The sequence below is a fragment of the Lutra lutra genome, chromosome 17 (assembly GCF_902655055.1).
Source record: "Lutra lutra chromosome 17, mLutLut1.2, whole genome shotgun sequence".
NCBI classification, from domain to species: Eukaryota; Metazoa; Chordata; class Mammalia; order Carnivora; family Mustelidae; genus Lutra; species Lutra lutra.
In genome coordinates this window covers 34,871,312-34,885,639 of record NC_062294.1, presented here as the reverse complement: position 1 = coordinate 34,885,639, position 14,328 = coordinate 34,871,312, and the positions used below count along the sequence as shown (strand labels likewise).

Genomic DNA, 14,328 nt, shown 5'->3' with positions numbered 1-14,328 from the left:
AGGCCTCATTTCATTTGTTTCCTCAAGTAAATGAAGAGCAATCATCCAGCCCAAGCACTGGGAAGCATCCTGATTGGCTGTGAGCCCACAAGTAAAAGCAACAGAGCAAGGTTCTGGAAAAGCCCTGGGGTTCCAGTTCAGGGGCTTGGAACCCCCTCCTTCCCAACAACGGACAGCTGGACTGAGACTGCAGTGCCATCTGGTGACTGCTTACATTTTTCAATATTCAAAAAAGAAAAGAAAAGAAAATGACCTTGGTGAAAGGTAGACTCTTCCAGGAGACAGGCCTGGGGAAGAGATAGTTCTTACCTGAGGTCATGCAGCTAGTCATCAAGGTTCAAAGACTGGACAGGGCTGAGGTGATGATTTCCCCCAGTAAAGATGCCTTCAAAGACAGCTATGACCCACAGTTGTCAGGGGCCAGAAGTCCCCCTCCAGATCCCCATGACCCCTCAGGAGGACAGCCCTCCCCACTGCAGGAGGTCTCCAGGGCTTGGACCCTCACAGTGTGATGCTGTGGTTACAACACTTAGCACCGTGGCTGGGAGAGACCGAATTCCCACTGACCTCATGGGGGTCCAGAGGAAATCCAACCTTCTCCTCCACTCTGACACCTGGCCAGCAGAGCAACTTGTCTATACCACTAGATGCTTCCTGGAGGTGATTGAGCCCACTCAACAGGAACCCAAAATTCAGATGCTTGGAGTTTATTCTGAGAACTCCAGTCCTCAGCAAAGAGACATAGGCTGGGGGCAGAACTACAGTAATGGGAAGGAATGGTTTTCCTGGATCTTTAAGAAATGTCCCCCTCTTCAAACTGGCCCTTCTGGCCACTGATAGAAGATCCTAGAAATGCAGCTTAGAGCACCCTGTAGCCATGGTGACCTCATTTGCCTCCCCCTCCCCTAGGTTGACTTACCCTTACAAAGACCATGAGGTCTGTCTCTTACCCCCAGATAAGGCCCCTGTTGAATATTTTCCCCACAGGTGTCACTAGAGGAAAGAAGACAGGACTTCTGCTCCAACAGTCCTCTCAAGGCAGGTGAGTCCCATGGGATCCTTCCTTCAGCAGGAGACGCACACATGTATATACATACACATATACATGGACACATACCCACACCTATACAGACTCACTGTGAAGAGGGGAGATGGAGGCAGGAGGAAATCTGGTTTGTCTCAGGGTACAGGGGAGCCTTGTATTCCTACCAGGTATTCAGAGCTCTTGATGAAGCTGACACTGTGAGCACTCTCTCCACCCTGCCTGATTCTCGAGCCCTCTGGGCAAGCTCAGTAACTTCTCAGTAATATTCATGTTCCTAAGCCTAAGAGAGTGGCTCTGAGAAAGGAAAAGAGTCTTGACTTAGCCCAAAAGCCCAGCCTTTTCCCCCTGGTGAGTGATGCCAAGAGCATCAGAGCCCTTTATCCCCCTCCTAGGCACTCTGTCCTCAGGCCCACCTAGCACTTGCTGAAGGAAGGGTGGGGACTGAATTTTTTCTACCTAGCTTCCCACCTCACCACCATCAGTGGTCCAGAGCTGGAGGAAGTGCCCTATGTCCACCGCATAGATAGGGGTCATTTGCTTCTGGAGAGTCTATCCTCTGGTGGAAGAAAGGTCTTGGTTCCACTGAACCCAAATTTAGGACCAATAGAGTCTATGCCCAGAGAGGAGCAGGCAGGGCTATGTGCAAGCTGGGATGGCTGGGGAGAATCATGATTGTAACCTACACATCTTGCTTCCTCCAACGCTGACTCTGTCTCAGCTGTGGATGGGACAGGTTTAGGTAGAAAAGGAGACTTGTGAGCATTAGACACCACACCCATCCTGTGACCTCATGAATCCTGCCAGTTCCAGTTACCTGCAGCTGGTGGGTCACCAGGACAATTGTCTTCCCCTTGAGTGTCTTCTTAATGCACTCTTCAAAAACGTGCTTCCCCACGTGGGCATCTACTGCTGACAGGGGGTCATCCAGCAGGTAGATTTCATGGTTTGAGTAGACAGCGCGGGCCAGACTGATCCTCTGTCTCTGCCCCCCAGAGAGGTTGAGGCCCCGCTCCCCAATCTGTAGGCAGGAACAATGTTACTCTCCATCACTGGGCCCCATTCCCACCCTGCAGTCCTCAGGGAACAAGAGCTTCTTGAAGCTTCTCAAGACTCTTTTGCAAACTGATCATTACTACATTCCAGTTCCTCCACCCCCTACAGGGACCCCCTGACTGTACCAGATGCCCTGGGAAGTGAAAGACTCACTTCTGTAGGCAGCCTGGTGGGCAACGGCAACTAGGGAAAAACTCCAGTGTTGAGTGAGGGAAACCTGTCTCACAACAGCCTCATTCTAGTGCATATCCCATAGAGAAGGGCTATGTCTTAACCACCAACATCAGAGGGAATTGTTGAGCAGAAGCTCTGGCAGAGTGGACAGGTGAACAGGAGGGAGCAGAGCCTAGGAGCAAATGGACAAGGAGGCTCTCAATTTGCTTGCTTGTGTACCAACTCCTCACCTCCACTAGGACCTTTAAACTCTACAAAGATGAAAGGCATGTCTACTGTATTTAACACTCTATCCCTAAGGCCTGGCATCACACCTGACACAGAGCAGGTGCTCAGTAAGCATTTGTAGAAAGGATGAAAATCTAGATAGCCTACTTTAGGTTCTTCTGTCCAACTGACCCCAAAGTAAGTCCCCATTATGTTCAGCCAGGCACTGGGGTGAGCACAGAGGAAGGACACACGAAGCTGGACAAAAAAATTCCCTATCTACTGGGAGCTCACATATCGGCAGAAACTGAGAAGCATAAGCCAAGTATATTGGGGCAAACCACTGCAGATTGTGGGATTCAGGAAAGTCTCCCTCAAGGGGGTAGATTTGCGGTTGGAACTTGAAAGGTGGTAACAATGGCAAGAACAGAGGTTTGGAGGCTGGAAGGCAAGTGTACACTTAGGCAAGTAGGGATGAGTAGAAGCAGACCCTGGGGAGGTGGGCCAGGGCTGCAGCAAGAGAGATCTTGAATGTCAGACCATGATGGCTGTGGTATCCAATTCCTTGACACAGGCACATGGAGGGCCCTATCAGAGAAAGGCAATGTTTTCTGAACTCATCTTTCTTCAGGATTCTTTAGCTCTCTGGTCTCCTCCTTTGCTTTTGGGCAAAACCGAAGACTCAACAAAGTGCACACTGGGATGGGGAAACAGAAAGATGGCATGATGACCTCCCTCCCTGAGTCACCTGAGTTGGCAGGCTCGACCCTGGACCCAGGCAGGTTTTTAGACAAGCAGTGAGAGCAGTGTTAGGAGGGCAGAGTAAACGAGGCAAGAAGGAGCCCTAGAGACCAGTTACAATGCAGCACCCCCAGACCTCTGTCTTTGGAAGACAGAGCCAGTCCATAAGCTATGGAAGCAGATTTAACCAGACACCTTCTCTAAGTTAACAGGTGGTTTGGGAATGACTCCAAGAGTTACCACACTGAACCGAACACAGGTAGAGTTGGTACCATAACCATTGTTAATATTCCCCCAAGAATAAACCCAGATGAGGAATTCAGGGTGGTAGAACTTGGCTTTTCCCACACTTCCTGGGACATTTCTGTCCTTCAGAGCATCCAAATGTGGATGGAACCAGGGCCTGCCAGCTTCAGCCCTTTCAACCTGGGCAGCCAAGCTGCCATGTTGCTACAGTGCAGCTGAGCTCCTAGCTCTGCTCACCTCAGTCAGGTCTCCATAAGGAAGGCTGCTCAGGTCTTTCTGAAGGGCACAGACACGAACTGTGTGCTGATACCTGTGGAAACAAATGACATAAGTCAGCATGGTGACAAAAGATCCCATTGCTGCCCTGGATTGCCTGGAAAGGTATCACTGAAGTAAGACAAGGAGTTGGCCAGTTGCTTCATCTTTTGATGTCTAAATGCAGCTTCCCCTTGACCCTTAGGCCTTCCCCACACATCTGATGTAGAGTTTACTTAGGGATGGTTTCTTCTCTCACAGGTTTTTCTGCCCTGAGAGGAAGATGATTCAATGTACACGAAACCTCTGAAGGGAAGACTGGGGATGCCAACTGCTAGCACTGCTCTTAGGAGTCAAAGAAGGGAGTGACCAATATGAGCTGCGGTCACTGTGGGAGGCTTCCCAGAGGATGCAAGACCATAAATGGAGAAATGTGTGTGGGTAGAGGGTAACAGCAGGGTGCTGGGATGATTACTAATGATGACCCTGACCTCTGCTCCAGGATTCTCCTCTATCTACCAGTCACTCCTACCAGGTTGGAGAGAGCAGGGTTTTCTCCCTCTGAGACACCTGAGTATACTGGGCACAGAGAATACTGCCTGAGTAACAGAAGCCAGGAAGGAATAGGATCTCAGTTCCTTGGATCTCCTAGCTTCTTGGTTTTATCCCTCAGCATTGCCCACTGTCTAGCACTGGGCCAGTCTGTGGGGAGTCTAATGGACAAGGCCCTAACCAACTCTCAGCACCCATGCTGCCAGGATCAGCACCTCATCCTGCAAAGGATAACAAAACTGGGGTACCCATGACCTACCAGGCATGACTCCAGTCTCACTCCATGGAACTTCTGACAGCAAGGGATCCAAGAAAGTCAATAAGTTAGTGAGTATGAACTCAAAAATGCTCAGGCCTCAAGCTATGGGAGAATTCCACACCCTCCTCCCTGGGCTTTCTCTCTACCTCATTCCCACTCAGATGGCTTCTACCATAGAGAGAATCTTTCCCAGGGGACCACATTGCTGCTTCAGAAGTTAGTTCCTGCTCTGATTTCCCTGATGTTCCTGGTATCAGTTCAAGGTCATGCCCTATGCAAGGCACAGTCAGTTCCCATCACTGGACCCTAGGTTTCTGTCCCTCTTGACAGGCTGCCTGCCTCCACTTTATTAGTTGACTAATTAATTGATTGATTGATTAGCTGATTGATCTCATCAGCATTATCAGCATCATTGGGACCCTTTCTTCTCAATGCATGACAGTGGACAAGCCTCACAACTGAGACTTTGCAGGACACACGTCCCCAACAAAGGGCACCAACAAGAGAGTGAGCAGGCAGATCATGAGGTGGCTGCCCTTCAGGTGGCATGCTGACCCCTGGCGGCACTTAATATCCTGGAGCATCACACCCATACACCAACTTTAGGAGTGGTACATATGGTGGTTAAGACTGGGGGCTTTGGCAAGGTTAACAGTATTTTCATTAGACAAAATAGACTTTAAAGCAAAGACTGTATAACAAGAGACAAAGAAGGGCATTATAGAATGATAAAGAGATCAACCCAATTAGAGGATAAAGCCATTGGAAGTATCTATGCACCCAACATTGGAGCACCTAAGTACATAGAGCAAATATTAATGAATGTAAAGAGAGAAATTGATGGTATTACAATAATGGTAAAAGACTTCAACTGCCCATGTACATCAACGGATAGATAATTTAGACAGAAAATCAATAAGAGAAGTGTCTTTGAATGATGCATCTGATGGATAGATATATAAAGAACATTCCATCGAAAAACAAGAAAATACACGTTCTTTTCAAGTGCACACGAAACATTCTCCAGAATATGTCGCATGTTAGGCCACAAAGCAATCCTCAATAAATTTAAGAAGATCAAAATCATAGAATGTATTTTTTCTGATCACAACAGTAATACAACTAGAGATCAATCACAAGAAAAAAAAGTGGGAAAAACACAAACACATGGAGTCTAAACAGCATGATACTTAACAACCAATCAAAGAAGAAATTTTTAAAAAAATACATGGATGCATAGTATTCCATTGTGTATATATACCACATCTTCTTTACCCATTCATCTGTTGATGGACATCTAGGTTCTTTCCATAGTTTGGCTATTGTAGACATTGCTGCTATAAACATTCGGGTGCACGTGCCCCTTCGGATCACTACGTTTGTATCTTTAGGGTAAATACCCAGCAGTGCAATTGCTGGGTCATAGGGTAGTTTTATTTTCAACATTTTGAGGAACCTCCATGCTGTTTTCCAGAGTGGTTGCACCAGCTTGCATTCCCACCAACAGTGTAGGAGGGTTCCCCTTTCTCCGCATCCTTGCCAGCATCTGTCATTTCCTGACTTGTTAATTTTAGCCATTCTGACTGGTGTGAGGTGATATCTCATGGTGGTTTTGATTTGTATTTCCCTGATGCTGAGTATCAAAAGAAATGAAATCTTGCCATTTGCAACGACGTGGATGGAACTAGAGGGTATCATGCTTAGCGAAATAAGTCAATCAGAGAAAGACAACTATCATATGATCTCCCTGATATGAGGGAGAGGAGATGCAACATGGTGGGTTGAGGGGGTAGGAGAAGAATAAATGAAACAAGATGGGATTGGGAGGGAGACAAACCATAAGTGACTCTTAATCTCACAAAACAAACTGAGGGTTGATGGGGGGAGGGGGGTTGGGAGAGGGGGGGTGGGGTTATGGATATTGGGGAGGGTATGTGCTATGGTGAGTGCTGTGAAGTGTGTAAACCTGGCGATTCGCAGACCTGTACCCCTGGGGATAAAAATATATGTTTATAAAATAAAATTAAATTAAAAAATACATGGAGAAAAATGAAAATGAAAACACCAAGGTTCAGAATCTCTGGGACACAGCAAAAGTAGTTTGAAGAAAGAAGAAAAAGCTGAAATAAACAATCTAACCTTACACTTCAAAGTAACTAGAAAAAGAACAAAGCCCAAGGTGAGTAGAAGGAAAAAAATAATAAAGATTAGAGCAAAAATAAATGACATAGAGATGAAAACAAATCAGAAAAAAAATCAATGAAACCAAGAGTGGGTTCTTTGAAAAGATAGATAAAATTGATAAACAGCCAGATTCACAAAGAAAAAGAAAGGACCCCAAAAATAAAATCAGAAGTGAAAGAGAAGTAACAACTGACACCACAGAAATACAAGATATCATAAGAGAATACTATGAAAAATCATGCCAACAAACTGGATAACCTAGAAGAAACGAATACATTTCGAGGAACATATAATCTTCTAAAACTGAATCAAGGAGAAATAGAAAATTTTGACATACCAATTACTATAACAAAATTAAATCAGTAATAATAATAATAGTAATAATGATAATAATAATAATAGTAACCTACTAAAAAATAAAAGTCCAGGACCAGATGGATTCACGGGTGAATTCTACCAAACATTTAAAAAGAGTTAATACCTATTCTCAAACTATTTTAAAAAATAGAAGAGGAAGGAAGGCTTCCAGATACATTCTATGAAGCCAGCAGTACCTTGATACCAAAACCAGGGAAAGACACCACAAAAGAAAAGAAAACTACAGGCTAATATCCCTGAGGATCCCAAATCCTCAGAATATTAGCAAACCCCATTTAACAGTTCATTAAAAGGATCATTCACCATTATCAAGTGGGATTAATTCTGGGGACGCAAGAATGGTTTAGTATTTGTAAATCAATCAACATGGTACATCACATCAACAAAATGAAGGCTGAAAATCATATGATCATCAATAGATCCAGAAAAAGTATTTGACAAAATTCAACACTCAGTCAAATAAAAACTCCCAACAAATTAGGTTTAGAGGAAATGCACTTCAACATAATAAAAGCCATATGAAAAACCCACACCTAATATCATACTCTATGGTGAAAAACTGAAAGGTTTTCTCTAAGACCAGGAATGAGACAAGGATTTCCACTTTTGCCACTTTCATTTAACATAATCCTAGAAGTTCTAGCCACACAATCAGACAAGAAAATAAATGAGGCATTCTTATTGACAAAGAAGAAGTTAAATTGTCACTATTTGTAGATGACATTTCTACTATACATAGAAAATCCTAAAAACCCCACCAAAAATCTACTAGAAGTAACAAATGAGTTCTGTGAAATTGCAGGATACAAAATTAATACCCAGAAATTGGTAGCATTTCTACACACTCATAAGAAATTAGCAGAAAGAGAAATTAAGAAAACAATTCTATTTACAATGGCACCAAAAAAATAATAAAATACCTTAGAATAAACTTAACCAAGCAGATGAAAGTTCTGTATTCTGAAAACTATAAAACACTGATGAAAGAAACTGAAAATGACACAAATAAATGGAAAGATATACAGTGCTCATGAATTGGAAGAATTAAAAACGTCCCCACTGTCCAAAGCAATCTATAGATTTAATGTGATCACTATCAAAAATACCAAATCATTTTTCACAGAACTAGAACAAATGATACTAAAATTTGTGTCTTTGTATACAAAAGACCCCGAGTAGCCAAAACAACCCTGAGAAAGAAAAACAAAGCTGGAGGTATCACAATTCCAGATTTTAAGATATACTACGAAGTTATAGTATTCAAAACAGCTTGGTACTGGCACAAAAATAGACACATAGATCAAAAGAACAAAACAGAACGCTCAGAAATAAACCCATACTTAAAGCGTCAATTAATCTATGACAAAGGAGGCAAAAATATATAATGGGAAAAGACAGTCTCTTCAGCAAATAGTGCTGAGGGGCTCCTGGGTGACTCAATCAGTTAAGCATCTGCCTTCAGCTCAGGTCATGATCCCAGAGCCCCAAGATGGAGCCCTGCATCAGGCTCCCTGTTGAGCTGGAAGTCTGTTTCTCCCTCTGCTCCTCATCCTGCTCATGCTTTCTCTCCCCTCCCCGACTCTCTCAAATAAATAAATAAAATCTTTAAAAAAAAAAAACAGTACTGAGAAAACTGGATGGCTAAGTGCAAAGAATGAAACTGGGCCAGGTTATAGCACCATATACAAAAATAAACTCCAAATGGCATAGACCTAAATGTGAGGCCTAAGGCTATAGAAATCCTAGAACAGAACACGGGCAGTAATTTCTCTGATATTGGCAGTATGTCTCCTAAGGCAAGAGAAACAAAAGCAACAATAAATTAATGGGACTACATCAAAATAAAAAATTGCGGGGGTGCGGGGATTGCCTGGATGGCTCAGTCAGTCAAGCATCCAACCCTTTATCTCAGCTCAGGTCTTGATCTCAGGGCTGCAAATTTGGACCCAATAACAAACAAACAAACAACCTTTGCACAGCAAAGGAAACCATCAACAAAACAAAAAGGCAACCTACTGAGTGGGAAAAGATATTTGCAAATGATACATCTGATAAAGGGTTCATATCCAAAATATTATAAAGCACTTCTATAATTCAATACTAAAAAACAATGTGATTACAAAATAGGCAGAGGACCTGAATAGACATCTTTCTAAAAAAAAAAAAAAAGACATACAGATGGCCAACAGACACTTAAAAAGACATTCAATATCATTAATCATCAGGCAAATTAAAGCCACAATGAGATATCACCTCACACCTATCAGAATGGCTAAAATCAAAAAGGCAAGAAATAATAAGTGTTGGAGAGGATGTAAGAAAAAGGAACCCTCATACGCTGTTGGTGGGAACGCAAATCGGTGCAGCCACTCAGGAAAATGGTATAGCATTTCCTCAAAAATTGAAAATGGAAATACCATATGACCCAGTGATTGCAATATGGGGTATTTACCCATAGAAAACACAGACACTAATTGCAAAAGATATATGCACACCTATATTTATTGCAGCATCATTTACAATAGCTAAGATATAGAAGCAACCTAAGTGTCCATTGATAGATGAATGAATAAGGAAGATATGATTTATGTGTGTATATACATATGCACATGTGTGTGTGTGTGTGTGATGTGATAGAATATTACATAACCTTAAAAAAAATGAGATCATGCCATTTGCAACAACATGGATGGGCCTAGAGGAGATTATACTAAATGATATAAGTCAGACTGAGAAAGACAAACACCATATGGTTTTACTCATATATGCAATTTGAAAAAACAAATGAATAAACAAACAAAAAGCGTCAGACCCATAAATACAGAGAATAAATTGGTGGTTGCAGGTGGGGGAAGGAAACGGGCAAATGGGTGAAAGGGGGTGGTGGGAGGTGCAGGCTTCCAGTTACAGAATGATTAAGTCATAGGGATGAAAGGTGCAACACAGGGTTTCTAGTTAATGATATTGTAATAGAGTTGTATGGTAACTGATGGTAGTTACACTTGGGGTGAGCATACCATAACATATAGAGAAGTTGAATCGCTATGTCATACACCTGAAACTAATGTAACCGTGAGTGTTGACTATACTCAAATAAAAAATAAATAAAAATTAAAAAAATAAAAGACCAAGGGCTTTGGAATCAGAACAATCTGGTTTGCATCCAGCTGGGTAACCCTTGGACGAGTGAATGTACTTCCCTGATCCTCACTCTCCACTCTATAAATTGGGCTCATAACGCTCATTGGGTTGTGAAAAGGAAACAAGAACACATATCTGAAGCCAATTGCACAATTCCTGGTGCACTTCAAGTTCTTCATCAGTCGTGGTTATTATTAACATCATTACCTTTGTCAGTCCTTAACTATGACATGAGGAGTGTTCAGCACATCTTCATCCCTTTGCCACTTCTACCCCTGCCATCTTAAGTTACCTCCTACTCTCTTGCTTCCTATGGCCTGAGAGCCACCATGGTCACCCTAGAGATGCCACACACAAAGGGGGCCTGCATCCACCCTGCCAGGCCCAATTCAAGCAACACACCTCTCTTCCCTCTAGTGATCTCTCCTGCCTCTGAATAATCCAACAGGGCCTCCTGAAACTTGGCACATTCTTCTTGGTGCACTGGTACTTCTGTATATCTCTTACAGCTCCTTCCCCAGACTTGAACACCTCAGGGGCAAAGACACATCTGAACCACCCTTCTTTCTCCCCTCATCTTGCATGGCCCTGCAAATTCCAAGTACTTGGTAAATATTTGCCCTGACATTCTGCCTGATGAAGGTAGGAATCCTTTTTCCTAGCTGGCTACTTACAGAAAGAGAAACCGTTCCAGGTGGGGTGGGAAGGAGGCCAGGAAACACTGAGCAGAGCAGTTCAGCTGGTGCCAAGGACTCCTGCTGCTCTTGAGCCTCCTAGCAACAGGATGCCATGGCCAGGGAAGAGCCAGGGGGAAGTAAAAGACCCCTTGCTGGGGGCACACATGCTGGCCAATGTCAGCCAGCAAGGACAGTTTGTGGGTTCAGACAACAAAATACTAAAGTCCAGATCATCACTGGAGATCTGACAGCCAAATTAAAATAAACAAACAAACAAGCAGCAATTCCACTGGTCTTTACTTCAGCATCAGGGAGCTTGGAGATGCTTGGGGGGACCCAATGTCAGGAAGCTCCAGTGAGAACAAATGATGCTGGCCTGGCATTCAAGACTCAGCCCTTACCACTTAATAGCCTTGACCTTGGGCAGGTCAATTCCCCTTCTGAGCTTCAGCCTTTTCGTCTATAAAATAGAGATATGATGCTAGGATCTCCCTAAATAGATGTTTATAGAACTCTAATGAGAGAAGGTACATGGCAGCATACCAAATCCAGGGAAGAATCATAGAAAGCTATTACTTTCCAGTGCTTAAAATAATGATCCAAAGTATATCCAAAAATTATGACTTAAACTTTGTTTTTCTTCCATTAGATCATTTTGAGTATATAAATGGGAATATGTCCTTATAGGTCTGATGTCAATTAATGATGTCAGGACTGATTAGTTTGCATACCTGCTGCTCATGATATCAAGCAGTTTTGATTACTTGGCCTAAAGCAAAATTGCCAGATATATCTTTCTCCAGCCAGACAACATATGCACTGTTACAGAGAACCTCAGAACATATGCTACTCTGCACTGGGAATGAAGTGCCAATTCCACCCATTTCTTAGAGTGTGATCACAGGTCTGCAGAAGGCGCCTCTCCTGAACTCTTGGGTCAGGAAGAGAAAAACCAACACCCATTTGGATCTGACAAATGTTTAATCAGAATTCATTAAAGAAACCCACTCAGCAAGCATTTCGAATGGCATCAGCATCTATAGCAGAAGCTATCAAATACTAAAGTGCCTCCTCATTTCAAAGTTAATATTACCTTTGGTGATCATACTTTTCTCCAAATAGTATGTTTTCTCTCACATTTCCATGAAAGATCCATGCTTGCTGGGAAACATAGGCCACAGTCCCATTGACTGCCACGATCCCTTGCTGTAACTGCATCTGGAGCAAAATACCAGAACACCTTCAGAAGCTAAACCTCACAGATCTCTCTTTAGGGGCCCACTGCACCCTTGCCACCCACTTATTCCATGAAAATTAACTATGATGGTGCAAGAAGGTCAACAAGATGTCTTGCCCACACTGCAAAGCACAACGGTAGTCTGATGGTCACAAAGGTCAAAAATCTATGAGCAGCCAGGCAGGAATGTCACAGAAGAGACATTGGTGAGCTCTACTGCAGGCTGGAGAGACCACATGGCAAATCTGTACAACCAGAACAAAATGCCCTCTGAGAGGACCCATCACAAAGGCTCCCCTTTCCTCCAGATGCACCAGCTGGATTCTACCCTCCTCAGCCAGGCCCCAGGGGCAGGATATAGCCTGTATGACTGTGAATGGTGGTCCTGGCATGCCCTGTCTCAAGAAAGCAGCCTCAACTCAGTGGCATAATTGGTGCAGGGCCTGGTACAAGGATGCAGGCTCGGTTGCAGCCAGAACTTCCCATTCTTCAAGGGGAGTGGAAAATCCAGTTTCATGTGGCACATTGAGCAATCCAATTAGAAACTTGCATGAGCTCTAGTGTGTGACCCTGAGTACATAAGTTCACTTAGGATGATCCCACGTGGTGGGTATCTAACAGGTAACAGTGGACACTAGTGATGATGTCCTGTTCAAAGTTGTCAGGAAATGGGATTTGTGAGAGATGGCATGGTGCTCAGTGATGATGAGCGGTGGCAATGTGTCATGGATAGTGAAGAAAGATAGCCAAGGTCAAGTGACGTGATGCCATTTAACCTCAGGAATGGTCCAAGGGACAGAGAACACTAGACTTGGAGAAAATGATAATGACAATAATGGTAATAAGAATAGCAAAATGAATAGGGGCTATGCCAATCACCATGACTGGCCCTGGGAATTACCCTATAACTATTATATACATTATCTTGTGTAACCTTCACCATGACCCTGCTAACCACCATTTTACAGATGAAGACACCAACGTTCAGAGAGACTTAGTTACTTATCCAAGGTTAAACAGTGAGCATGAGGATGAGACAGGTGGTAGACACAGGCAGTACAGAGCCCACTCAAAAGTCACCCTGCTGCCTCTATCCCAGTGACTATGGTGAGGCATATGATCTTCCCAATGTCACATGGGAAATAGATTCTATTTTTTCTGAGAGATTCCAAAGGGGCAGACCAAAGGGCAGAAGTTAAAAGGAGGCAAACTTCACTTCCATATACATCAAAACTCTCCAGAGGGAACTGGCTGTGAAATAATGAACTCCCCATTGCCGAAGATATCCAAGCAGAGGCTGTCTCATTTCTTAGCGGATGCTGTGGAGAGATTCCTGTTATTAAGTAGAGAATTGGGATGCGTCACCTGGAACACACCTGCTGACTCTAGGGTTATGACAGAGATACACACACAGAATTCTAGAGCATAAGGGACCTTAGGAACTCACTGGATTCTGCCCCCACATTTTCCTTCAGACAGGGAAGGAGTTGTTGCTCTTTCTAGAAATGAGTTAACTGAGGCCAAAAGAAGTCATCTTGGTCTAGCGGGCTCTTCTGAACCTAGCATCCTTGTTTTTTCAGAGGTGTCTCCTCTCCCTACTACAGGCATCCAAACTTCTCTTTGGGGACAGCAGAATGGGGAGAAAGAGGACTTAATATTCATTCATTTGGGATGAGAAACTGTATCAATTTAGAGCCCTATGAATACAATAAATGGCTCGGCCATTTCACTGGGGTCACACAGCTAGAAATAGCAAAGGACAAGTGCACTCTTCCCTTTTCCTACCAGGAGGTCTGCAGAGAAGCTGAGGACACATTGCTGTTTTAGTTGATGCATGCATTCAGCCACTCCATCAAAGAAGGCCTGACTAAGCCAGTGCACTGGGCAGACACTAGAGATAAGAAGAAGGACAAGGGGAAAAATAATCTAGAGTCATGGTGAGTCACAGGTGCCTCACTCCCTCCCTGCAAAGCCACCTTGCTGGCTTTTCTAATCAGAATGGCCCAAGTCATGGGAAACACCACGTACTTAATGACTTGTCTCTTCCTTTGACAAAGATGGCACTCTAGGCAAGGAAACAGTCATTGCTTAACACATGTCCTTGGGAGGCAAACCCAAGAGTGTATGAAAAGCTCAGTGTCACGTTGACAAGGGGCATGGAGCTACTGAGCACATTAAC

General features: G+C 43.6%; 1 protein-coding gene across 4 annotated transcripts in view; it reads right to left on the bottom strand.

Moving 5' to 3' along the window:
• The window catches only part of LOC125089879 (ATP-binding cassette sub-family C member 12), a 157,479-nt gene that overhangs the window by 29,591 nt on the left and 113,560 nt on the right, over positions 1-14,328 (bottom strand). For 3 of the 4 annotated variants that reach the window (XM_047712351.1, XM_047712352.1, XM_047712353.1), the window contains exons 12-14: positions 12,006-12,130; positions 3,704-3,776; positions 1,860-2,063 (exon numbers count right to left, since the gene is read on the bottom strand). In XM_047712351.1, coding sequence (XP_047568307.1) covers positions 1,860-2,063; positions 3,704-3,776; positions 12,006-12,130 — 402 coding nt within the window. Of the gene's footprint in view, positions 1-1,859; positions 2,064-3,703; positions 3,777-12,005; positions 12,131-13,151; positions 13,236-14,328 lie in introns of those variants that run through there. The other variant, XM_047712354.1, reaches the window with a different exon arrangement.